This window comes from Furipterus horrens, unplaced genomic scaffold (genome assembly GCF_987537825.1).
Source record: "Furipterus horrens unplaced genomic scaffold, mFurHor1.1.pri manual_scaffold_9, whole genome shotgun sequence".
NCBI lineage: Eukaryota > Metazoa > Chordata > Mammalia > Chiroptera > Furipteridae > Furipterus > Furipterus horrens.
In genome coordinates, this window is record NW_028327179.1 from 93,825,158 (window position 1) to 93,850,092 (window position 24,935).

General features: G+C 53.4%; 1 protein-coding gene across 1 annotated transcript; it reads left to right on the plus strand.

The window, feature by feature from the left end:
* The first annotated feature begins 3,608 nt into the window (after positions 1-3,608).
* CLEC2L (C-type lectin domain family 2 member L) lies at positions 3,609-18,190 on the plus strand. The gene is made up of 5 exons (XM_090286817.1): positions 3,609-3,984; positions 12,365-12,439; positions 14,789-14,955; positions 15,801-15,901; positions 17,564-18,190. Exons 1-5 carry the CDS (start codon positions 3,795-3,797, stop codon positions 17,673-17,675), a joined length of 645 nt encoding a protein of 214 aa, XP_090142943.1. The 5' UTR covers positions 3,609-3,794; the 3' UTR covers positions 17,676-18,190.
* Positions 18,191-24,935: the final 6,745 nt, after the last annotated feature.

The following is a 24,935-nucleotide window of genomic DNA, read 5'->3' on the forward strand; positions in this document are numbered from 1 at the left end:
TGCAGGCTGGTCCCTGGTTGGGAGCGTGTGAGAGGCAGCCAATCGATGTTTCTCTCTCATATCAATGTTTCTCTCCTTCTCTTTCTCCTTCCCTTCCCCTCTCTCTAAAAATAAATAAACTCCTTTTTTTTAATGGACTGAGATGAAAAGGAAAGAAGAAGTAACACATGCCACAACATGGATGACCCTTGAAAACATGCTAAGTGAAAGAAGCCAGTCACAAAATATCACATATTGTGATTCTATTTATATTAACTGTCCAGAGTAGACAACTCCACAGAGCCAGAAGGTTGCCAGGGGCCAGAGGAGAGGAGACAGGGGCGGGACTACTAAATGGGTCCCGGGTTTCTTTTTAGGGTGGTGAATATATTCTGGAATTAGATAGTGGTGACGATCGCATAATGCTGTGACCCATACTAAAGACTGAGTTGTAGACTTTAGAAAAGTTGAAATGGTGAATGGTATGTGATATAAATTTTGTTGCAATGAAAACATTTTTAAAAATCTGATATGGAATTTTCTATCACCACAGTGGAATGATGAGCTCAAGTTAAAATTCAGCTGATTTAAAAGAAGAAAAGGAAAATTTTTCCCCCTTTGAATGAATGGATTTCTATCACCTAACTGAGAAAAGGAGACTGAATCAATATCCTGAGAGCCGGGGTCACACAGGTTTACCTGGGATGGAGCCATCTAGAGACAGGCACATGCGGTGTGTCAGAAAGCAGTAAAAACACTGCCTGGGGGGACACAGGGAGGGTTTGAGATATTCCCAGATCTCCACTTCTGAAGCTGGGAGAGCTCACCCCACTTCTGATCAGGTACCTGTGAAGCCTCCTCCACAGTATGTGGTGTGGGGGTTCCCTGGGGAATTGTGCATGTCCAGTGTAAGGACCAAAAGGATTTGATAGCACAGGTTTTGGTTCCTGTCAAACAAAGCTGAGCACCCCACCAGATGGCCAGCACACACCCTGCTTGCCCCTGGTGGTACAGTGGGCCCAACTTGGGCCACCCACATCCCCGAGAGGGACAGCTCAGGAAGCCTGTGCCCTCTCAGAGCCAGGGCAGGGGTCTGGGTGGGTTTTATCCCAGTCCCAGAGTCCATCTTCATGGACCTCTCTTGGCAAATGCAGCAGCCCCTAAAATGGACTCTTAACCCTCATTGTCTTCACTTGGGTTTTACCAGAGCAGACCCTGATGTGGGGATTTGAGTGCAGTAGTTTATTTGGGACGGGATCCCCGAAGCTTTGGTGGGGAGCAAGGAAGCCAATAAGGGCATGTGAGGACTCTGGGAGGCTTAGTCCTTATGTTTGATCAGGCCCTAAGGGCTGTTGATTGGCCATTGGCTGCTTAGCTTCACTATTTATTACAAGAGCTTCCTCACTGGTCCTACTGCTCCCAAACACCTGGGCACTTGATACCAAAGTTGCTGTTCCCAAAGCACATTGCGATCATGATACATCCCTGTGCAAATGTCTCTGATGCTTCCTCACACCAATGTGGCCCATCTGAAGCTGTGGGCCCTGTGTTCCAACCAGGCACTGTGCTAGGAGCAGGGCAGATAGCAGCACCCGGCCCCATGCAGCTGACCATCTGGCTGGGGAGACAAGCAGTGACAATAGGGTGTGGTCAGGGCTACAGCCTGAAAGGGACAGGGTGTCCTAGGAGCCCAAAGGAGAGGTGCCAGAGACAGTTTTAAGTCACTGGAAGCTTTTGATGCAGAAACTGTTGGTTGAGCATGGAATCCATTCTCTCTTTCTTGCCAACAGATCTCCTGCCTTTTGGGGAGTGGCAATGGCCCAGCTAAACACGACCACGTTCCCAAGACTTCCCGGCAGATAGATGTGGCCAGTGAGAGACAAGTGGAAGTCACTGGGTTCCTAGAAAAGTCCTCTAAAGGAAACTGATTCAACAATAGATGTGCCCTTTCCCCTTTTGTCCTTCCTACTTCCTGCACTCTGGTACCAGATGCAATGGCTGGAGCAATAGTGGCCATGATGTGACTCATCATGAGAGGAGGCTGGGTTTCCGAAGGCCTCAGAGCTCTGCATCCAGTCCTAGGCTGACCTCCTCCAGACTTCTTTTATGAGAGAAAAAGTAAACGTCTTTCTGCTTTAAGCCACTGGTACTGGGGTTTTCTCTTATTGTTGGCTGAACCTGGTCTGAGTGAATGCAGTGCCTGAAGCACAAGCAGAAGGTAGACAGGCAAACCGGCATTCCAGGGGCCGCAGGGAGGGGTGAGAAAGGCCCAGGAGGACGCGCGTTTCAGGCAGAGGAGGGGCAGAGGAGATGGTGTCTGATGTAAGAGCAGGACTAAGGCCATGGAGGACTTGGTAGCCTGGTAAAAATGTTAGACTTAACCCACAGGCAGAGGAGCTCCGAATGGTGAGGCTTCCCTTCAGGAAGATCCCTCTGGTGCCCAGAGAGAGGGGCTGGATTTGGGGGCAGAAGAGGTGACCGGACGTTATGAGGCTGACGCTATGGTCAGACAAGAGATGAAATTGGTCTGTACTGCCCAGTGGCTGTAGGAACAGAGAGAAGTGGGCAGGCCCAGGCTTCAAAAGGGAGAGTTCCTGAGAGCTGATGGGTGATTGAATGCGGAGGTGGGGGTGGGGGGAGAGCAGGAGGAATTGAGGATGAGCCATAGCTGAGCCAGGAGAGGGAGAAGAGAGGTTCAGGGCTGGAGGCGGCCCCACGACTATGTTTCAGCTGGGGAGAGAGTGCAGGCCAGCGAAGGTCATCAGGGGAGTTCTGGCCTGGGAGTCAGAAAGCAGCCAGCCCTAGCCTTGCGGGTGCCCCCTTCAGAAATGCCCTTGACCTCTTAATTCAGATTCCCCACCTAAACAGGGGCTGTTGTCAGCTAATGTGTACAAGTTCCACCCTGACCCGTGTGGCTCAGTTGGTTGGGCGGCCTCTGCAAAGTGAGAGGTCTCCAGTTCGACTCCCTACCAGGGCACGTGCCTGAGTTGCCGGTTTGGTCCATCGGGAAGCCTGCGAGAGGCAGCCGGTCCGTGTTTCCTCTTTCTCCCTCCCTTCCCTTCTCACTCTTAAAACAAAGCAAAACAAAACAAAACAAAAAGCAAAAACAAACAAACAGACAAACAAGCCTTCCTGGCGTTAGCAAATGTGCATCAATGTTAATTGAATCTGAAAGGTTGCACATCATGTCCCCTGAGACCCCCGCGCTCTCCGTGCTCACCGATTCTGTTATTTCTCTCACCTGTCAGAGGTCTGACCACAGCTCCCAGGACAGCCCAAGGAAAGCCCCTAATTTTCCTGAGCTTCACTGCGCCCCTTCACCCCACCCCCCACCCCGTAAACTTTTGCTCATTTTTACTGAGCCAAACAGGAGGCTGGGAGGTGGAGCTGCTTTGAAGGCAGATGTCCTGGGTTTAGGATCCGGCTCTTCGGCTCTTCGCTCTGCAGCATCTAGTGGAGGCCGGAGACTGTGGGGGTACCCCAGCTCCTCCGCACCTCCTCCCTCCCTGCCCCACCCTCCCCCACTCCAGCGCATCTCCCCAGCTCCTCCCCGTTCCTCCCGGCTCCAGTCGTGCGCCTGGGCTGCGGCGCGCAGGGCAGGCACAGCGCAGGCACAGCGCACAGGAAGCGGCCACCGGGCGCAGTGTGTCAGGCACTGGGGACCGGGCTCAGCCCAGGCCAGCGCGAGCCGGGGACCTCGCCCACCCGGGGCCGGCCTGGGGGTCCTGCAGGGCACGCGGAGCGCCGAGTGTGCGTGGGGCTGGGCCCCGCACCCAGGCGCCGGAGCACGGGCGCGGCGTGGCGGAGCACCGGGCATGGAGCTGGCCCGGGAGCCCCCCGCGCGGGTCCGGCCGCCTCCGCCCCCCGCCGCCCGCCCCGCGCCCGCCCCAGCCGCTCCCAGGCCGCGCTCCCCGGCAGAGTTAGAGGCCCGCGGCCCTGAAGGGCTGCTGCGGCGATCAGGCTCCGGCTACGAGGGCAGCACCAGCTGGAAGGCGGCCCTGGAGGGTAAGAGGTGGAGCGGCCCTTCATTCTCGGGGCCTGGGACCTGGGACGGGGAAGACGGGTTGGAGTCACCTTGGCCGGTCTCCCGGAGGGGAGGGCGGGGAGTGCGACTCTGGAATCCGGAGGATTGATTTCAGGGCAATTAGATGACACCTTGGGAGAGGAGAGGGATGTAACTGGGGACCATCTATAGTTACAGCCCTGACCCTATCAATGCAGCTAATTCACTCTTTGACCTTGGAAGCAGGTTCTATGCTCTGAGCCTCAGTTTCCTCATGAGTGAAGGCGAACAGTTACTGTCAGACACTCACCTGATGGGCATGCTGAGGGGGTGCCTTGATCCTGTGATAGCGGAAATGCTTTGGGCAAAGTGACAAAACCTGTAAACCCCAGAGATGTTGCCAGTGTCCTCATGAGAAGGAGGTGGGGGCACCGGGTGCTGCTAGGGCCACTTAGGGGTGCGGGAGAGTTGGAGAATAGTAGGAGGCTCTTCTTTGCAAGGTCGTAGGTTCCCCTGTCCCTTCCAGTCAGAGCAGTGACCCCTGGCTGGCCAAGGGGACGTTAAACAAAGTGGACAACAGATATCAAGTCCGTGAGTTTTTTCCGGAAACTTGTCGTGGCCACTGGTGATGTGTAGTGTGGGAGATGCTGGGGCTGGCAGGACAGAGGGCCTGGCCTCTGGAGGCTTCTGGGTGCTCCTGATACCCCCAGTCCAAAGGCTGAGGATGTGGGCAGTGTTACCCAAGGAAGCCCAGAGTCTGGATCACCAAACCCTTACGGAGGGAGTGTCAGCAAAAGAGGGCTTCCTGGAGTAGGTGACCTCTTAGGAGACTTGGAGAGGAGAAGGAAGGGGTGCATCAGGCTCAAGAAATGATATGTTCAGGGGCCAAGTGGCCAGAGCCAGCCTGTCCCTGGTGGGGAACTGAACTCCAGAATGCCAGGATGGGGGGAGGGGTGAAAGGAGATGAGTCTGGGGGTGCCCAGGTGGCGCACGGCCGCCCAGGCCTTGCCAGAGAGTTTGGACTTTGTCTGAAGGACCCGCTGAGAGATTTAAAGCATTGAATTGAGACAGCGGGTTTGTCCAAGAAAGTGATGATGTCACAGAGGGGTCAGACCAAGGCCAGGTCAGTGATGAAGGTGGGGGATTGGTCAGGGGAGGGATGTAACCAGCACCTGGCAGGGTGGGTGCCTTACCAAGAAGGGACGGGTGGGGGCCATCAGGTCAGTCTTGGGCCCGAAGGCTGGTGGGCTGCCTGCGGGGGACTGTGCAGACTCTGGAGGAGGGGAAGTCAGATGCCTGAGTGGTGATTTGGGACCAAAGAGGCAGATGTGGGACCTGGGAGCAGAGAGCCACTTCAGAGCAGCTTCAGGCTGAGAAGAGTTGAGTGGAACGAGGTAGACAAGCCCCTTCTTTGGTGTGGCTGCCAGGCGCATGGCTGGATTCCCCCGGGACTACCTCGCTGCACTCTTGCCCGTGTTATTTCCTGGACTTGCTCACTCCTGTTACCCGTGTTTCTTCATTCATGGGTGAGGTTTCTGCGGGGTCTGCCCTAAGCTAACTCTATCCCCTGATGGTTAGGGCCACTTTAGGTTGGTGTGGTCTCTTTCAGTGTCTCTGGCTTACTTCTGCTTCCTACTCCCAACCGTGTGGGCCAACCACCTGTGAACGAAGCAGGAAATGGCACAGGGTCTCTCTTGGGACACTGGTCTTCCAGCCCCCGGGAAGCCCACTCCCTGCCCAGTGCCTTACCTGTGTGATTCAGCCTCCTCTTGATGTCCTGGTCTAGCTCCCTGCCTGGCCTGCCTCTGAGTCTCCTGCTCCCTCTGGCACTGCCTCCTCCAATGGGTCCACCTGGCATCAGCCCCACCCTTGATGCCTGAGGTCCTTGGGGACTCGGTGTCTGGGGCCTATGGGCTTTCTCCACAGGTGTTTCAGAATCTTCGGTCTGAGTCCCTGGGAGGGGACTCTACTCTGCTAGTCCCCAGAGGGTCTTTTTTTTAAATTTATGTTTTTTTTGTATTTATTTTTAGAGAGAAAGGAAGGGATGGAGAAACTTCCATCAGTTGCCTCTCACACACCCCCGACCAGGGACCTGGCCTGCAACCCAGGCATGTGCCCTGACCGGGAATCGAACTGGTGACCTTTTGGTTTATGGGACGATGACCAACCAACTGAGCCACACCAGCCAGGGCTTGAGGGTCTTCTGGGTGTTCCCTGGGTGCCTCCATCCCCTATCAGAAGAAGGGAGCTCATGGATCAGGATGGGTGCTGCCCTGTGGACCCAGGGCCAGCCTGGTGCTGCACTCCCACATCCGCTCAGTCCTCCTCTCCTTGCACAGACATCGGTGGGAGGCCCACACTGTCCCAGCACAGCTCTGGGCATTGGGAACATCCTTGTCCTTGAACAATCACAGGACAGGGGCCAAGGCAACTGGTGAAGTACACAGAGTCTAGAGTCAGGTAGACCCAAGTCTTGGGTTATCAGGTTTTTGAACTTGTTAGAGCCTCAGTTTCCTCATTGACCAGGCTAGGTAATACGTCTTGCCTCTTAGGGCTACACAGAAAGGTGCTGGGGGGTAGGCTGTGTGCAGGTGACTCTCCCCAGCTCCCTATGCATGGCCTCCCACAGCCCCGTCAGGGGAGCTCAGTTGAAATCCTTTGACTGCTGTTCTGCCTACCTTGAGTCCACGCCCCACCCCCCAAACTGGAATCCATTTATCGGGCCAGCCCATGGATGCTGAGAACACTCATGACGGATGAGGGGTCTGCCACTTGTGGGGGCCAAGGGTTTTGCAGCCTCCACTCAGCTACGTGCATCTGGAGAGTAGCAGGAGACTTCCTGACTTGACCGAGCTGAACATGCAGGGGGCACATGCTCCTTTATTACCGCAAGCCGAATGTTTACTGAGCACCTACTAAGCGCCAGACCCCATGCTGGGGGCTTTCATGCCAGCTGTCTCCTTTAACCTTACATCTCCCCTTGCAGGGAGTTGGTGAGTGTTGCATCTAGTTTACAGAGGAGGAAACGGAGACTCAGACAGGCTAAGTGTCTTGCCCAAGGACACCCATGAAACCCTCTGTCGGAGGCTAATTGGACAGAATCAATTTGCTCCGGGGGCCGGTCACTCTCCTCCTCACGCTCCTCAGATGAGACCGCCATGTCCAGCAAGACAGGTTAAGTGAAACGGAGAGCTGCTTCTTCTTTTTTTAACGATTTTATTTATTTTTAGAGAGAGAGAGAGAAGCATCAATGTGTGGTTGCCTCTTGCATGCCCCTAATTCGAGGACCTGGCCTGCAACCCAGGCTTGTGTCCTGACTGAGGATTGAACTGCTGACCCCTTGGTTCTCAGGCCGGTGTTCAATCCACTGAGCCACACCAGCCAGGGCAAGAGCTTCTTAAATCATACGGTTGGGAATGGAGCCCAGGTGTTGAAGACTTTTCCTTAGATCAACACTTAGCTTTATAAATAGAGAGCCAGTCAGAGCTTCTCGTTGATTAAGTCCTCTCCCCTGTGGCTGTTAGCCTTTCCTTCCACCCAAGCCTCCGGGGAGAGGCTGGAAAAGGTGACACAGAGTTCCCACCTGGGTTCTGGAAAGACTGGTGGTGATTGACTTGGGGGTGTTTCTGGCATTGGCAGAGGAGGGGGGAGTGGGGAGGTGGCCTGGGGGCATGGGAAGGGGACAGAGTGATTCCGCATTTCTTAGGCTATAGATTTTCGGTGCGCACTGATTCTGAATTTTTAATGCTGAAAGTTCCTTGATTAGGCATAAACCCACAAGTTCCTGATCAAAACCACACATATGCATTTAGCAAAACCTCTTAAAAACTTAAAAATTACCAAACCCTGCATTGGGTCATCCTGAACAGTCAAGATTACTCTCGCCAGGCTGTGCCCCTGACACCTCAGAGATGTCAGCCGTGTGTCTCTTCGGAGCTGTGGGTCTGACAGTGATGGGAGATCTGCCTGGGCCTGGGGGCCTCCTTCTCATTCAGCTGATCCTTCTAACATTAGGCTAAGTCATATACATTCCTAAACATGAATAACTGTACCCTGATAAAGGCCATTGCATAGAAGGATTGCTGAGTTAGACATTGATTTATGGCAGAAGTGTGTCTCCCCAAAGAGATATATATGCTGAAGTCCTAATCCCCAGAAACCTCAGAGTATGACTTTATTTGCAGATGTAATTAGTTAAGATGGGGGAGTACTGGAGTAGGGTGGTCTCCTCATCCAATGTGACTGGTGTCCTTATAAGAAGGCAGCCACATGAAGATGAACAGGCCATGTGACCATGAAGGCATGATTGGAGGGACTCATCTACAAGCCAGGAGCACCAAGGATTGCCTGCAACCCACCAGAAGCTAGGACGAAGCAAGGAAGGATTCCCTGTGGGTTTCCGGGCAAGCATGATCCTGCCGACACCCTGGCTGTGGGCTTCCGGCCTCCAGAACTGTGAGATGGACACATTTCTGGTGTTGGAAGTCACATCAGCTGTAGGAAGGAACCACAGCACTGATATGGATTGTCCACCCCAGGCTGTCCTGTGTGAGGGCAGGCAATGAACAGTGAGTTGGGCTCCCGAGCACGTCCTCTCTGTGTCCCCAGTGCAGCATCCAGCGCAGTCATCCCCATGAGAGAAGGAGGAGGCTCCTAGGTTCTGGTGATGGTGGAGACACACACCCAGACGCCCCTGTCCTCAGAGAGCAGGTGTGCCCTCATGCCCTTTCCTACGAACTCAGTGAAGTTTAAGGCCAACCAAGGACATTGTCAGTATAGCTGAGTTCCCACGTGGCTTTAGTGCCAGTGGGTGCTCTGTGACATGCAAGGCAGTGGCTTAGCCCTGGTCTTAGGGACTCCACAGGGGAGTGGAGCACAGCTCTTACCCTAAAGGAGCCTGAGGGCTTATTACCACCACCACCGCCACCATCATCATCATCATATCTCTTAACATTGAGGTAGAGTTTCCATATCACTGTTCTAAGTACCATACATTGAATTCTTATAGAATCCTAAGTGGCAGGTACTACTTTTACTTCATTTTATTTATTTATTTGTTTGTTTGTTTATGAGAAGGGAAGGGGTGAGAAAGAGAGGGAGAGAAACATGGTCTGCATCCCAGGCATGTGCTGTGACTGGGAATCAAACCAGTGACCCCTTGGTTCTCAGGCTGGCGCTCAATCCACTGAGCCACACCAGCCAGGGCTTACTTCATTTTAAAGATGAAGAAAATGAATAAAATAGAAGCTAAGTAACTTTGCCAACTTACTAAATCATCTAGAAAGTGGCAGAGTTGGGATTCGAACCCTGGGGAGGTGGGTTAAGACACCATGCCCACATCCTCCCCGTGCAAAGGGTTACAGAGAACGGAGAGGCATGGAAAGGAAGGAAAGACAGGATACAGGTACAGCCCGCTGGCTACAGGCAGTCGTCCTGCAGCTGAAGGGGGATCCGCCCCACAGCAAACTGCCAGTGGGGACAGCAGAGCAGACAGAGAAAGAGCCCAGCCCTCGAAGACAGGTGAGTCTCCACTCTACCCGAGCCTGGAGCCACCTGCCTCTGGACTCCAGGTCACCTGCCAGCACCAGCCTTGCTCCCAGGAAGGATTCCAGATAAAGGTGGCAGGCTGGCCGCATACATTTATTATCTTTCCCTCTGAAGCCCACGAATAATACATCAGTAAAGGAATTTTTAAAAAGCCACAAGAACAGGAGAGGCGACAGCAGCAATGGAATTGGGAGCTAGGGAGCAAATGAGAGGTACCTGCCTCCACCAGCAGAGGGCCCACCTGAGTGACGCAGGAGGGGGCGCCAGGCCTTCAGGGCAGTTGAAAACAGGAGGCCTGGTTGAACCTTTCTTTAGGAAGATTTAGACCCCCAGACTCTCGCCCCTTTCTGCACCGCTTCTTCCCAGGCCCGCAGGAGCCTGAGGCTAAGTCCCTGGAGACTAAATCCCTGGAGACAGGGTCTCTAGACTCCGACACCTTAGAGAACAAGCCATTAAGGAGGCATTTACACACCAAATGCCGAGCAGACTTGCTTCTCCTGGCCAAGCGCCTCCAGGCGAGAAAACGGAAGAGGATTCTCCAGACACTCTGACCACTCCACCCCCCGCCCCCAAGAGAAAAAGGCCCAAGGAGGTTAACACCCAGAGAGCCTTGAGGGTCAGCCCAGCTGGATCAGTCTGCTGTGCTCTCCCCACACAGTTAGTAAGTCCCCCACCCCACCCCCACCCCCCGCCCCATGGTCTCAGAGACACCAGGGAACAACACTGGTTCTCTTGCCTTAATCAGAAACAAATAACCAAGGCTCTCCCCACAATTCCCAGGAAAGTCTCTAATATGGATACTAGAGGTGAAAACAAATGAACAGAAAAAAAGCAATTTGGAGGTTACAGAGACTATACAGGGAGAAAGAAACTTTCTGTTCACCGCCCCCATTCACCCAGTAAGCCCCTATCAGTAATACCCTCAGATGCTGCTTTAAGGGGGAATATTCAGAGAAGAGCAGCCACAAAGCCAAAACCAAAACCAACCAAACAAAAAAACAATCTTGGAGATTAAAAGTAATGGTAGAAATGAAAAACTCACCAGAAGGGTAGGGAGGTAGAATTGAAAAAAATCTTCCAGGTAATAGAGCAAAAAGGCAAAGAGCTATTGGGTAAGGGAGAAGAAGGGGGTGGGGAGAGAATAAACCAGGAGGACCAACCTCAGAGGCCCTGCCTTGCCCCATCCTGTGTAGAGTACAATACAGATAAGTCACTAGAAACATGACCATGCAGGTGGATGTCATGCATGTAGAAGTTTCTAGGTACTTCCTCTCAGTTTGGGTCCTCATTCATCTTGGAGGAGAACCAGTGTACAGACCGGCACCAGTGTGTGGAGGGTCTGCTTCCATCTATTTTCATGTATAACTGTTTAAAAAAAAAACCCAACGACTTAAAAATAAAAAAGGCTAGGATGATATAATTTAAAACAAAGGAACCTGGAAGTGTTGCAAGGTGGTGGAGGGATTAGAACACCCTGCAAAGTGTTGCTGGTGGAATGCAAATTGTGCGCTGCTGTGGAAACGGTGTGGAGGTTCCTCAGACATAAACACAGAATGTGCACCTGATCCAGCAATTCCACTCCGAGGTATTTACCCAAGAGAACTGGAAACAACCCTGACTGGTGTGGCTCAGTGGGTTGAGCATCGTCCTGCAAACCCAAAGGTCGCCAGTTCAATTCCCGGTCAGGGCACAAGCCTGGGTCACAGGCCAGGTTCCCAGCTGGGGGCGTGCAATTTGCCTCTCGATGTTTCTCTTCCTCTCTTTCTCCCGCCTTTCTCCTCTCTCTAAAAATAAATAAATAAAATCTTAAAAAAAAAAAAAAGGGAACTGAAAACAGGGACTCAAGCAGGTACTTATACGCCAATGTTCATTACAGCATTATTCGTAATATTGAAAAGTGGAAACCGCCCAAGCGTGAACCAATAGATGGATGGATAACCAAAGTGTAATCTATTCATACAAGAGCATATTTTTTCAGCCATAAAAAGAAATGAAATTCTGATGCGAGCTACGACATGGATGAACCTTGCAAACATTATATTAAGTGAAGTAAGTGAGACACAGAAGGATAAACCTTGTGTTTCCACCTACATGAAATCTCTAGAATAAGGAAATTCATGGAGGTTGCAAGTAGGCTAGAGGTTACCAGCCGCTGGGGGGAGGTGACAATGAGGAGTTACTGCTTAATCGACACAGAGTGTCTGGGGTGATGAAGTTTTGCAAACGACAGTGGGGAGGGTTGTACAACATTGTGTATGTAATTAATGCCACGAATTGTACACTTAGAAATGGTTAAAACGGCCATTTTTATGTTAAAAAAAACTTTAAAAGACCCTATGTGTAAAGTCTAAAACAGCTCTTTCATTAAATATCAAATGAAAAGTTTAAGTGGTAACAACAACAAAAAAAAAAGAAATAAAAATTTTTAAAAGGGAGAGCCAGAGGATCAGGAAAGGTTTCGTCAGGAGGGCGGCTGGTGGGCAGATTTCAAGAGGTAGCAGCGCAGGAGCAGAGCTTTGGGAGCAAAGGCCCAGGCACGGGGCTGGGAGGGCTGTTCCAAGGAGTCCGCGTGGGCCGGGACCAGGCGAAGGAGCAGCAGGAGATTCGAGACTGGAAAGCTCGGCCGGCCACAGAAGGAGTTCAAGTGCGTAACCCCCGAGGGAGGGTTACCCAGCGGGGGAGTCTGGGAATCAGAACCGCGCTCAGACCTCAGTGAGCGGCAGCAAGATTCACCGGGGTCCGCCCCCAGGGCGTCTCCCTGCTGGGACGTGGGGCTGGCTGCGGCGATTGGTGGTGGGTGGTGGCTGGGCATTGACCCCTTTCTCTTCTCCTCAGACACCACCACGCGTCTCCTGCTGGGGGCCATCGCCGTCCTTCTGTTCGCCATCCTGGTGGTGATGAGCATCTTGGGTGAGCACGGACCTCCGCGCATTGGCGCGATTCGGTGTCCGCCGCCTTGTCAGGAGCGTCTCTAACTAAGTCAGGCAAAGTTCCAGCTGCACCACGGACTCTGGGGGGGACAAAGGAAATAGAAAACCGAGTATGAATTCTAGAGGAGATTTTAGCTGAAAATAATCTTTTCACACACTGACCGGACAAGCCCCCCTGGACTAGGCCAGGCAGCGAACGTGGGGACGGGGCGGCGGTGCTGTGCTGCGGGTGCCACGGAACTCCCCCTGCTCCCGGGAGGAGATGAGTCTGGGACACGGGCCTTTAAAGGTCACGTTCACCCATTGAAGGACATTTATCGAGCCCCGCTGCGTGTTAGGCCCTGGGCTAAGTGCTAAGGTTAAAAAAAGAAAAAGAAAAAGATGAGTAAGTCATCTCCCTTGTGCAGATACTGTATAGAGGTGTTACTGCCCTGGGGGGCTTCTCAGAGCTGGGAAACAGAGGTGCTAGACCCTGGAGAACAAATAGGGGCCTCCTGGAGACCTGGAGGTCAGAGGTCAAGGCAGAGAACTGTCTGAGGGTGGGGTCCGAGCAACAAGGATTGCTGTGGGGGACTGAAGAGGGGAAATGCAGACGGGGGGGGGGGCACACTGAGGACAGTCCCCATGGAACTTGGCCACTTTTAATGGATTCAAGGCCAAGTATGTTGTGGGATCTGAAGGGTTTGCAAAGTGATTCCAGTGCCTCTGTCTTTAATCTTCGAGAAGCCCCCTAAGACTAGAGGTGGGCACCTCCAAATGGGCAAAAAGTCCACTGATGATAGCAGTCCCCAACAAACCGTCACCCACAGGGCGTGAGTGACAAGCAGGGAGGTTGGGAGTCTTTAGAAAGAACCTGGTGACCACTGGCACCAACTTGGGTTCACCTGGAGTAATTACTACAAATTAAATCGGTTTCCTTTGGGCTTGTTGCTGGGTTTGGGTCAGAGCAATGTGCAAAGGTAGCATGTTGTGATTTCAGTAAAGGACAACTGTCTCCTCAGAGACCCTTGTGGAAAAGCAGTTGAAACGTAGCGACACCATGGTCGATACTCCCAAGTGGACCTGTAGCTCACTGAAAAGCTATGCCGAGGGTCATCTCTAATTAATTGGCGTCAGCGAGGTTGGAGATCCCTAGTGTCTAGCCTGCCAGGGGCCTCTTCCTGGCTCTGTCCTGGTCTGCATTCAATCAATCACTTGTATGAAAACAAGCTGAAAATATGCTTATAGAATTTATAGGTGATACAATCCACGGAGAGATGTTGAATATGACAGATGAAAAAAAAATCAAGATTAATATGTATCTTAAAGATGAGCCAACGCAAATGAGATAAATGTGGAAGAAATTAATATAGGGTCCTTCATTGGGATTTGAAAAATGGCTTATACGTGTTCTGGCCACTGGGGAGACCTGGCGTGGGGAGAGATCCTGTGAAAACGAGTGACGGGTATGGCTTAGCTCCTTCTGGCAAGGAGGCCCTTTGAGAAGCTGATGGACGCGCTGGGCTTCCTTCCCAGAAAGGGCACGCGTGCACACACTCACAGAATCTTCTCTCCGGAGCGGTCTGCAGGCCGGAAAGCCCCTAGCAACCGGGAGGCAGCGTGGTGGCAGGGCCCCGTCTGACATCCATTCTGATGCGGTGGCAGCGTTTTAGTAATAATGTGGGTGCACTTTGGGGAGCCACACAGGACGGAGAGGGGTCTGGAGAGCGACCCCTGTTTGGAATTGTGGGCGAGGCCGTGTCTGAGCCTGGATAAGGGGAGGCTAGAAGGCAGACTGGGCTTGCCCTGGGCCACTCCAGAGGCAGATGCCAGACCAGCAGGACTGGGTAGGTCACAGGCAAGCAGCTTGGAACTCAGAACTGAAAAGGAACTTCCGGCAGTTCAGCGTGGCATGGGCTGCCTTGGTAGCTCACGGGGCATGGCCGATGAGGGGGAGCCTTTGGGCCTGCGGATGGTTCCCACCTTGGCTGGAGAGAGAGGACACATCACGTGGCCTCCACGTCCCTTCCAAATCTGCCTTTGTGGGGTTCCATGCCTCGAAGAGTTCGGAGAGAGAGAGAGGAGAACTTAACCCAGGAGCTGTGACCTGTCACGTCCCCTCATGGCCCCCGACAAGCCTCCCAAGTGCCTTTTCCTGGTGCATTTAGTCACCCACCTTCTTTCTACCTGCCAGGCACCATGAGGGGCGTTCACCTGAGAAGACATCGCGTGAACCATGTCAGTGAAGGGCACCAAAGCTGGGGCAGGCGGAGGGCACCGAGGGGGGCAGTGTGAGGTTATTCGGGGCCGGGGCGCCCTCAGATGCTGAGCGCCTCTCCCTTCCCTGCAGCTTCCAAGGGCTGCGTCAAGTGTGAAGCGCCCTGCCCAGAGGACTGGCTGCTCTATGGGAGGAAATGCTACTTCTTCTCCGAGGAGCCGAGAGACTGGAACACGGGCAGGCAGTACTGCCACACCCACGAGGCCGCGCTGGCTGTGATTCAGAGCCAGAAGGAGCTGGTGAGAGCTGGGAGGGCACCTCCGGGAGATCCGCACCCCTGGACTCGGTGTCCGTGGGACACCCAGCCCCTCCACAGCCCGGTGTGTGCAGGTGGGCCCCTCAGGGTCTGACCTTTGTCAAGGCCAACTAGATTGGTCCAGGCTGGTGTGCTGAGCTCCACTCGGTACCGCAACATGTAAGAATTACCAATGGCCCGTGCACCTGTGAAACAAAATCACACTGGCATCTTCTCCTAGCCCAGAACAGGGCACGGGCATCCCTGTACCATCAAGAACAGTTTTCTCCACAGAAATGCAAAAGAAACATAGTCTATTGGCTGTTTTGGAGCTTGAGGGATACATTGGCGTGGCAATGCAAAATAGCACATGCCCTCAAAATCACTTCTGTTTGTTTCTGGTACACAGTATAACGGCCCCCTTCTTCAGAGAAAGGCACAGAAATAGGTAGACAGAGGGACAGTCAACCTGCACATAGAGGTTTGTCCCACGAAGCCTATCAAGTGGGCAAGTCCAGGCTTCCTGTGAATCTGGGGGGAGGACGGGGGCTGGCACCTGGGCTCCTGAGTGGGGGGCACAAATGTGCCAGGTTTCCTGGCCCAATGGCATGCTCCCAGAGCCAGGCCCCTTAGGGACCACTGCAGGTGATGGATGGGCATTCTGTGTGAGTGCAGGCCACTCATTGACCCCAGTGTCTCACTTATGGGGTACAGTAAGGGATGCCCCTCTCGGCGTCTGTGTATCTTGGGAGCCAGTCTTCCAGGCTGAGGTTAGTCTTGGGAAGTGCGAGCATTTCTGACCCGAGAGACCACATCTGACCCTGAGTCTTCCCTCTTTCCTTGGTGCAGGAATTCATGTTCAAGTTCACGCGGAGGGAGCCCTGGATTGGCCTGCGCAGAGTTGGGGATGAATTCCACTGGGTCAACGGGGAACCGTTTGACCCAGACACGTGAGCTGGGACTTCATCTTCTGGCCACTGAGCCTAGACCGGGCAAGGCCTAGCTGCCTGGGCCTGTCCTGAGGGAGCCCCCTGGTTTTGTGCTGCTAGGGCTACGGCCCTTGGCTCCGCGGGTGTGACAGGCCCATCCTCTTGTCCATGAAGTCCAGCCTGGTTTGGTGGCTGTGCTCCATGGCATCAAAGCTTCCAGGTCCCGGGCTCTTTCCATCCTGGGATGCCCCTGTCCGTGCAGTGGCCTGTCTGCGTGGCTCAGTGTGGTTCAGCCACGGCAAGAAAGAGGAAAGGGTCCATGGCGTGGCCGCCCCTCTGCGTTGGCCAGAATACGCCTATATGACAACCCTTGGCTGCAGGGGGTGCCTCTATTCTGGGCAGCCATGTGCCACCTAAACACAGAGCCGATGCAGGAGGGGATCTGAGCCCTGGGCGCCATGAGCCTTAGAGAACACGCCTCATGGGGATGTTGGTGGTGTTACTTGTGCGGGCATGTGATTGGGTGGCCGGGGTATGGTGCCAGGGACTGGTCTGCGGTGCGTGCTGGTTGCGGCAGTGGTCATGGAGGTGGGTGTGTGGCTGTGGCAGTGGGGGGGCGGGGGGCAGTCAGGTTAGAGAAATGCAGGGAATAAGGGGACAGGAACCTGGGCTTTCAGTCCAGACTCTACTCCTGGAGGACTAGGCCATGAGGAAGGGGGCGGGGCACTGCTGCCCACCTGATGAGGACACCCCTGTCCCCAAGGCACCCAAGCCCCCCAGCCCTCCACGGTGGCGGGTGATCAGCCACCTTCTCACGGAGGCTGACTTAGCGTCCCCTCTGCCTCCGCAGCCGCCGGGGCAAGCAGCCTGGTTGACAGTTCACCTCCTTCTCCTTTCCCTGTGTCCTCTCCATTTCTGCACCTCTTCCGTTTTTCTCTTTCCATTCCTGTCCCCAGCTCAGATCCGTTCTCAGTGCTTCTGAGGAAGCCTTGCACTTTCCGCCCCCTTCTCCTCCCTTCTGGAAGCTTCTTCTCCCAGAGCCAGGGAGAGCCCTGGAGATCCGTCCCCACCATGCTGAGCACCTGGCAACCAAGGGCCTTGGGGCTGCGTTTCCCTGGCACTGAGGTGGTCCTGCCCCCCCCCCCCAACTCCCTCCCGGGGTCATTCTGATGCCAATTCTGTGAGATGCCAGCTCTGGTCAAGGCAGGGGGCTCAGATCAGTGCGAACAGAGGGAATCTTGAGACTCAAAAGGGCTGATTTTAGGCAGGGAAAAGCCTCCCCCATGGGTCCGTGAGTGACGTCCGTGATTTCCTGGGCCACACAGCCCCGGGTGTTAAATGCTGGGGTTACTCGGGTCCACCCTGAACTATGAGGGCATTTAGTTCAGCTCACCTCCTCTGAGCTTTTCCTGTGCCGGATGCCATGCCACAGGGAGGCCAGTGTTCAGGAGCTGACATCCTGGGGGCCGGGGGACAGACAGATGCAGCATCCGCGGGGTGGCGGGAGCTGTAGTGCATGGAGTGGGGAGCAATGGGGAGCCCTGCCAGCAGGGTCTTGGGGCCGAGTGTCCTGGCAGGTGATCCAGAGGGGGCAGCAGCCACCACAGGGCCTCTGGCCGCCCAGGGGTGGGCAGGGCTGGGTGCCGGGTTGTGAGCACGTGGTCTCTTCCCTCCTGGCCACAGATTCCACATCGCGGGCCTGGGGGAGTGCGTGTTCGTGGAGCCCACCAGGCTGGTGTCGACGGAGTGTCTGATGACCCGGCCCTGGGTGTGCAGCAAGATGGCCTACACGTGAGGTGGGTCGGGCCACACCTGCCTGTCCGCTGCTCTCCGAGGCGAAGCGCGAGGAGGGCGGCCTCCGTCCGCCCCGGGCCCTCTCCCAGGCCCAGGAGCTCTGGCTCCCGGGCTGCTTGGCCCAGGTGGGGCCTGTGGCTCAGCAGTTGAATTCCACATGCTCAGGAGGGTAGGTGCCTGTCCCCCCAAGACACACCGACACCCATGCAGGCACACAGGGTCCACGATTAGCCACCTAACAAGCCCTGTCCTCCCCCGCCCTCCCACCCCGGGCCCCATTCTGGAACATTCCTTCTTCATGCAGCCCAGGGACTGACACACATTGTGTCACTGTTGGCCACACAGTCTCACCCCCCACCCCAAGTCATTTCTCTGCTGGTTGCTGGGGAGGCCGGGAAGCAAGGTTTCCCCTCCCCTGGGTTCCCCATGTCCACCCTCCTTGGGTTCTCAGGGAGGTCCCTGCTGTGTCCCAGGTGCTGTTGTGATGGTCACTGATGAAATAAAGAGATTACTGGCCCCCAGAGAAGTCGGCTGCCATTTGTTCCAAGGCCATGGCTTGGGGGAGGGGCAGGGGGCACCACTCTAGGTGCCCGTCTGTGGGGGCACTGACAGGGCACACTTGGTCTATCTGGACAGGTGACTGTCTGTGGGAACCGAGGACAAAAACACATTCTGTGACCTCACAGTATCATTTAAGTTCTCTAGGCCTCTGAGTTATTCTTAGGTGCCTGAGGGGTGCTCCATCTGGCTCCTTCATTACTATTCAACCCAACCTGACAAATGTTTATTCACACCCACCACGTGCCAGACACCACACCAGGCATGGGGATCACAGCTTTATCCCCCAAGGAGCACCCAGGGGGCAGAGGAAATAGCTTGGAAAGTACCGGAATGTTCTGGACCATAGTCCAGGGATTGTTCATTCTGCCTCAAGGGAGGATCAGCCACAGGGAAGAGATGATGCTTATGCTGGGTCTGAGAAGACTTTGTTCAGGTCCTACAGCCCCTTCTCTGGGCCCTCAGTCTGCCTGGGGAAGAAGGGGGCATGGGAGGGGGCTGGGAGTTCCATTCCTGCGGAGGCTCCTGTGCACCACCCCTGTCAACACACACACACACACACACACCTGGAGCAGGTGGCAGCGGGGACCAGGCCTCCCCAGCCTCCTCTCAGTGCCCCTGGCTGGGCGTCACGTGGGCGGCCTGCCTGGGAGCTGCCTGTGTGAATTTGGGTCCCGGCCCATTTTCAGAAAATAACTCAGAGGGAAACCAGGTCCCGCTCCGCCCTGTTCAGTCCTTCATTGCTGGGTTTCAGACAAAACTGTTAACTCGGTTTTGTTGGCCTTTTTGCACACTTTTTAGATTTTTAGTAAAATATCCATATTTTGTGATTTCATATTTTGTCTTTATTGGGGAGCCAGAGCGGGACCTGGGGGTACAATAAAGAAGTTAAGGGGTGGATTGAGAGTTGGCCTGTGAACCAAATGTTGCTGGTTCGATTCCCAGTCAGGGCACATGACCAGGTTGCACGTCAGGTCCCCAGTTGGGGGTGCGTGAGAGGCAACCGCACAGTGGTGTTTCTCTCCCTCTCTTTCTCCTTTCCCCTCTCTAAAAAAAGATAAATAAAATAAAATTTAATTTAATTTAAAAAAAAAAGGAGTTAAGGAAATTTAGTGTGGTGGTGGTGGGCCTGTGGGGGTGGCAGGAGGCCCACCACCATCCCAGCACCTGGGTGGATGGAGGGGGGGCAGAGTGTGTTGAGGGGCTGCAGGCTTAGGAAGTGGTCGGCTGCTCTTGCTGTTTGGGGGGTGGGGTCCTCTCAGTCACACCTGTTCTCAGTTGCTCACAGATGGTGGCTCTCACAATGCCCTCAGAGACAGCGAGGCTCAAAGCCTTCCTGCCTTAGTGCCTTGCTTTATGAGTGACACCTGATACAGTTCTCAAAGAAATGTCCCGAGGCAGGTAATGCTCCATGGGGTACAAAACTCGACCTTGGCAGGGTCCCAAAGCCAGGAGGGACAGATGAACTGTGCTCTGGTCCTGCCCTTCGGGTGCAGACAGGAGGAACCAGCAACAGGTGGGCTGGGAAGGAAGCAGTGAGACGAACCGTGAACCCATGCCATTTGGATCTTACCTCTCATTCGACTCTCCAAGGCCACTACCGGAAGCTTTTGAGGCCCACCTGTGACTTCAGCTCTCCTGGCTTTGGGTTTGTCCTTGGGACCACACGACAATTCTAATCAGTTTAGTAAAGGAAGCCTGACTCAGGGTCACCAGCGTTTATAAGAGTTTTCTGACCTGGTTCCTACAGGGGGAAAGAAACACAAGACAGAAACGTAGAAAATTCTTCCAAAGGTTATCAATCAACCAGCCAGGCGCCCCGACCCTCCCACGAGGACGGAGCCCGGCGCTGTGCTCGCCGCGGCCACACGGGGGCAACACTGAGCAGGCTGAGCGCGGAGCCCGGGCTGCCTCTCTCCCGCGGCGCGTTTGAACCCAAAGCTCCGTCCTGCCCCAGGTGTAACCCTTGGAGCCCGCAGGACACCTGGGGAAGGATGGAGCACGCACTCACTTCAGGCCGCCCTCAGGCGTCCTGTGTGACGATGGAGGCGACAGGGAGGACGTTTTAAGGAGGACACATTGGGGTGGTAAGCAGAGTAGGTGTTGCTATTAATGACTTCTGTCTTCCTCTCCCTTCAGGGCCCCCCTGGTGACCCCCCTGGGATGCGCCCCCGGAAAGCAGCGGCCCTCTGAGGCCACCCCTTCCTCAGCACCTCCAGCACTTAACACTGAGCCTCTCCCTCGGCCCGTCTGTCATCTTGTCGTTTGTGTCTCGTCTCTTCACGTCACCTGACCGCTCCTGTCATCTGATTATAAGCCCCTGGGGAGCAGGGATTGTGTGTCGCTGGCCTCTTGGGTGCACATAGCCTGAACTCAAAGATCCTTGTATGTGGCAATACAATTGTACACATTAACTGTTTGCCAGGGTGGGAGAGGGCAGTGGTCGCCATCCTCAGAAGACTTGTCCTGTTGGCCTTGATGGGCATGGCATCATTTTTGGAGGCACAGCAAAGATGAACTCTTGGATTTGTTCTGCTTCAATGACATGAGCTTGTGCACACACGGGGTGGGCTGAGGGGGGGCGGCCCGGAGTACAGGGGTGACCAGGGAGTGCTGCCTCAGTCTCCAAAATGCCCTCTGCATCCTACCCTCAGCCCAGCGGTGAGGAGGCGGCTGTGAGTGGGGCCCCGGGTCAGGGAAGGTTTTTGTCAGTAAATGGGGCTGCTTGCTGAAGGCTCCTGGGATCCCTGGGGAATCAAGCCAACACCACTGTATTGTTTCGGGATGGCCAAGACAGCAGGAGGGGTGGAGGTGAAGGGCGCTGCCTCTTTCCTCCTCCTCGTCTGTAGCCAGCTCCAAACTGGGATAAATACGAGATTGAAATGGGGGCACCCAGGAAGTGTCCGGCCACAGCCATCTGAGATTCCACCACTCCTCATGCAGCCCGGGGTGGACGCACGCTACGTCTGGCTCCGGAGATCTGCCCTGGTTTAGTCAGGGCTAGCACTTCCAATAAGCACGTGTATAGTTCAGGCTGCTGTGCTAAAGCGCTGACACCTGGCTTCACTTCTAAAAAGTAGAACTCATGCAGGCTCTGCCTACCTAACAGGGTTTTGAGAATTGTAGATGTTAGAATTTCAGGTGTTCGAAATGATCAACCCCATTCTCACTATCCACGAGGTCCAGAGAGGCATATCCAAGGTCACACAGCTAGTGGCAGAACTAGAACTCAGGTCTTGTGGTTCTTCTATTTCCTGTTTATTCTCTTATGATTGCACATATCATGCTGTGTTTATTTGTTTACTTGTTTGCCATCCACGTGGAAATTAAGCTCCTAGAGGGCAGGGAACCTCTTGCATACTTTTTCATTTCTCTAGCGCCTGGTACATACAGAAGGTGCTCAATAAATGTGTGTTGAACTAAACTGATCTCGACTCCTAGTTCAAGTGCTCTTTCCTCTGCACCATGCTGTCTCTGGTGCTGGAAATCTGCACAGTTCAGCTGCCCACAAACTGAAAACTTTCAGATGCTTTCAAGAAAAAAATAAGCAAGATGCTCAGGCTCCTTGTGATATCCATTCAGGTCTGCAGTCTAGAGCACAGGGCCCAATTTGAGCAAATACGTACAATTCTAAGACAAAAGTGGAACAACCATAAGAATTACCACTAATTAAGAGCTTGTTAGGGGCAGGCACAGTGCTATGCGGTTCACCCATGAAGTGCTCACTTTGCACGGTGCCTGGTCCATTATAAGGGCTTAAAAAAACCCAATTCTCAGAGACTTTATTTCTCATGTACAGAGTGTGCTGAAGATTCAGACAACGTTCCAGGAAACCTGTCTGCCACCTATTTCCTTAGCATTGCAGGATGCTTTCCTCCCGATCAATCAGTCATGACTGGGGGGTGGGGGGAGAATACGGAGAAGTGTGCGTTGCTTCTCAGAAGCTTTTACTGGGAAATGACTCAGGTCACTTCTCCTTGGTTACAGCAAGTCACTGAATACCTAACCTCAAAGAGACCAGGAATGCAATCCTTCCATGGGCAGGAAGAAAAAGAAAGTAAAAATCTTGGGCCGGCCAAGATGGAGATATCGTTAGACACGTGTTGCCTCCCTTCACAACCATATTGTAACAGAACCTCTGGGCTGCTCCGATTGAAACAGAACCCACAGGCCATTTAGTTAGGGGCCCGATTGCCTGCCGCCAGAATTACAACTCTCAGTACTAGAGTTTAGTGAAAATAAAAAGAACTGTTTATTTAACAGTTAAAAAGATTTAAATTATTTGTAGATTTCTGTTGTTGAGTCTTATGTTCTTTAAAATACCCACAAACACATAGTCCTGCCTCCCCCTACCAAACCAGGCCAGCCTTAGAAAAGTCAGAAACACCGTTTCCCTACTTCCTAGGCACAGTTCAGCTTTACCAGCAGCTGCCAATCCTTTCTGTGCTGTGGTGCCCTCCAGCTCTCAATGCAGGACCGCCTGGATTCTCAGCCTCCTTGTAAACTGCCTTCTTCCTGCAAACCGCATGGATCTCCTCTCCTTCTCAAAACCGCATGGCGAGAGCTTCTTAAAGCGGCCTGGAGAGCCCTCTCAAAACTGCATGGAGAACTCAGCTTCTTTAATCTGCATGGAGAAGGCCCATTCACCAAGCCGCATGGAGGGGCCGAGAGAGTGAGAACAAGAACAAGCGGAAGGAGAGGGAGAGCGTGAGACTGAGAGCAAGTCCGAGTGAGAGAGTCCGAGTAAGCGAGTCCCAGCTCAAGTGTCCCCAGCTGCTTATATATCCCTGGCTGCATTCTCTGACGCAGTGGGTGTTGCAACCAGGTCTGACCATTCACAGAACCCCACGCAGGCTCTGTAGGCTCCTTCCATACCATCCCACAGTTCAAGACTCCTCCCATCTTCTTGGGCCTTGGAAGTATCAAAGCCATTTTGCATAACAAAGACACTAGCAACTAGCCCCAGGCATGCAAAGGCATCTTAAAAGCTGCTTCCTTTTCCCCATTCCTCAGCTGCAAACTCTGGGGTTTGTTTTTGGACACCTCTGTTTCTGTAACAATATCTCAAAACAAAAAACAACCAGAACTACCAGAAAATCGAACTTCATGAAAGTCCAACAAACAAAAATATAAGAAGTAATACTCATTCAGAAGGATAGGAGGGGTGGAGCCAGGGAGCCAGATCAGAGGGGACATAATGTGGTGGCGGTGGTGGTGGCGATGGTGGCGGTGGCGGTGGCGGCGGCAGCAAGGCAGTGGCTGTGGCTGGTTGGAGAAATAAGCGGTCACACATTATAAAAGCTGAGAGGGACACCTGGGGAGCAGTCCCAGCCCCAGACCAGACCGCACAGCTCATGATCCTAGTGCCAGGGAAAATCAAGCCTCATTGCTTCTGACTGCAGACCAGTGGGGGTTGGGGTGGAGGCAGAAACTGCCAGTCTCTCAGCAGAGTCCTCTTGTTTAAAGGGCCCCCACGGTCCTAGAATGTCCGCAGACCCACTCACTCTGGTAATGACAGCCAGGGCAATAGCTAGAGGGGTGCCAGACCCATACAGAAGTGGGAGAAATGCCTGGAAAAGGGGTGAATGCCAAGCAAGCAGCATTGTTCCCTCTCAGACCCCCCCCCCCCACAGTGCCACAATGGTGAAATGGGTCGCCCTGCACTGATGAATACCTAAGGCTCCGCCCCTTACAACGTAACAGGAGCGACAGCTCTACCTCTGACACAGAGGCAAACACATGAGGCGATCGCGTTGAAGGGACAGAGAATTATGGCCCATAAGAGGGAGCAGTTCAAAGCTCTAGATGGAGTACTAAGCGATGAGGAGATAGCCAACCTAAGAGATGCAAGCAAGGTTCAAAACACAGGTGATGTCCTGGGTGGTGTGGCTCAGAGGAATGAGTGCCAGCCTGAGAACCAAAGGACTGCAGGTTCAATTCCCAGTCAGGGCACATGCCTGGGTTGTGAGCCAGGTCCCCAGTTGGGGGGCACGTGAGAAGCAACCACATATTGATGATTCTCTCCCTCCTTCCCCTTTCTCTAAAAATAAGTAAGTAAATACATACAATCTAAAAATAAATAAATAAATAAAGGCAAATGCATAGGGAAGAAGTGAAGGCTATACTAAGTGAAATAAAGAAAAATCCACATGAAACCAATGGTGAAAGGAGGGAAGCCAGGGTTCAAATCAATGACTTGGAGCATAAGGAAGAAATAAACAGTCAACCAGTGTAGAATGAGGAAACAAGAATTGAAAAAAATGAAGACAAGCTTAGAAACCTCTGTGACAACTTTAAGCATACCAACATCCAAACCACAGGGGTGCCAGAAGGAGAAGAGGAAAAGCAAGAAATTGAAAACTTATGTGGGAAAATAATGAAAGAAACTTCCCTAATTTGGTGAAGGAAATAGACATACAAGTCCAGGAAGCACAGAGAGTCCCAAATAAGTTAGACCCAAAGAGGACCACACCAAGACACATCATAATTAAAATGCCAAAGGTTAAAGATAAAGAGAGAATTTTAAAAGCAGCAAGAGAAAAGCAGAGAGTTACCTACAAAGGAGTTCTCATAAGACTCTCAGCTGATTTCTCAAAAGAAACTTTGCAGGCAAGAAAGGGCTGGCAAGAAGTATTCAATGTGATGAAAAGCAAGGACCTACAACCAAGATTACTCTATCCAGCAAAGCTATCATTTAGAATGG

Bases quoted from the DNA above. Each gene is read 5' to 3' on its own strand.
- CLEC2L (XM_090286817.1), top strand. From the start codon at position 3,795: ATGGAGCTGGCCCGGGAGCCCCCCGCGCGGGTCCGGCCGCCTCCGCCC. The intron at 3,985-12,364 runs GTAAGAGGTGGA...TCTTCTCCTCAG, and splicing joins CTGGAAGGCGGCCCTGGAGG to ACACCACCACGCGTCTCCTG. The intron at 15,902-17,563 runs GTGAGCTGGGAC...TCCTGGCCACAG, and splicing joins GAACCGTTTGACCCAGACAC to ATTCCACATCGCGGGCCTGG.